The 517-nt window shown below is 43.3% G+C and overlaps 1 protein-coding gene across 1 annotated transcript in view; it reads left to right on the top strand.

The window, feature by feature from the left end:
• The window catches only part of LOC106013757, a gene marked incomplete in the record, with an annotated part of 3,924 nt that extends 3,547 nt beyond the window's left edge, over positions 1 to 377 (top strand). Inside the window, 1 exon segment of the mRNA XM_013090339.2 lies at positions 105 to 377. Within this exon segment, the coding sequence (XP_012945793.1) occupies positions 105 to 303 (199 nt within the window).
• Positions 378 to 517: the final 140 nt, after the last annotated feature.

The raw sequence follows: 517 nt of genomic DNA, 5'->3' as shown, positions 1-517 counted from the left end.
TATAACATATAAATCTCGCCCCCCCCCCAAAAAAAAAAAAAAAAAAAAAAATTTTTTTTTTTAAAATCACTTCATGCAACATGTATTTCCACGTTATCCAACCAGGTTGAATTCATGGACCGCCTACTTTTTATCACGGCCACGCCCTCCCGACTACCAGCCAATCGCTTGACAGTCCAGAGAAGCGGGGCGGAGCTTATGGCGACCCCTCAAGAGACCAACCTGAAATACATCATGGAAATGTGCCCGGACGAACTGAGCGAGCTCCGGCGGACTTCGCTTACTGACGATCTGTTTAAATGACCTGCCCGGTTTATCTGTATGTGATGAGTGTGTGTAGTAAGTGTGTGAGAGAGTGTGTGTTTGTGTGTGTTTTTGTTTGTGATTGAGTGTATGTGTGTGTGTGTGTGTGTGTGTGTGTGTGTGTGTGTGTGTATGTGTGTATGTGTTTGAATGTGTTTGTATGTGAGTATGTGTTTGAATGTGTTTGTATATAAGTGTGTGTTTGTGTCGGTGG

This window comes from Aplysia californica, unplaced genomic scaffold (assembly GCF_000002075.1).
Source record: "Aplysia californica isolate F4 #8 unplaced genomic scaffold, AplCal3.0 scaffold01230, whole genome shotgun sequence".
In the NCBI taxonomy this organism is placed as follows: domain Eukaryota; kingdom Metazoa; phylum Mollusca; class Gastropoda; order Aplysiida; family Aplysiidae; genus Aplysia; species Aplysia californica.
Note: the sequence above shows the minus strand (reverse complement) of the source record. Positions and strands in the feature narration are given on the sequence as shown.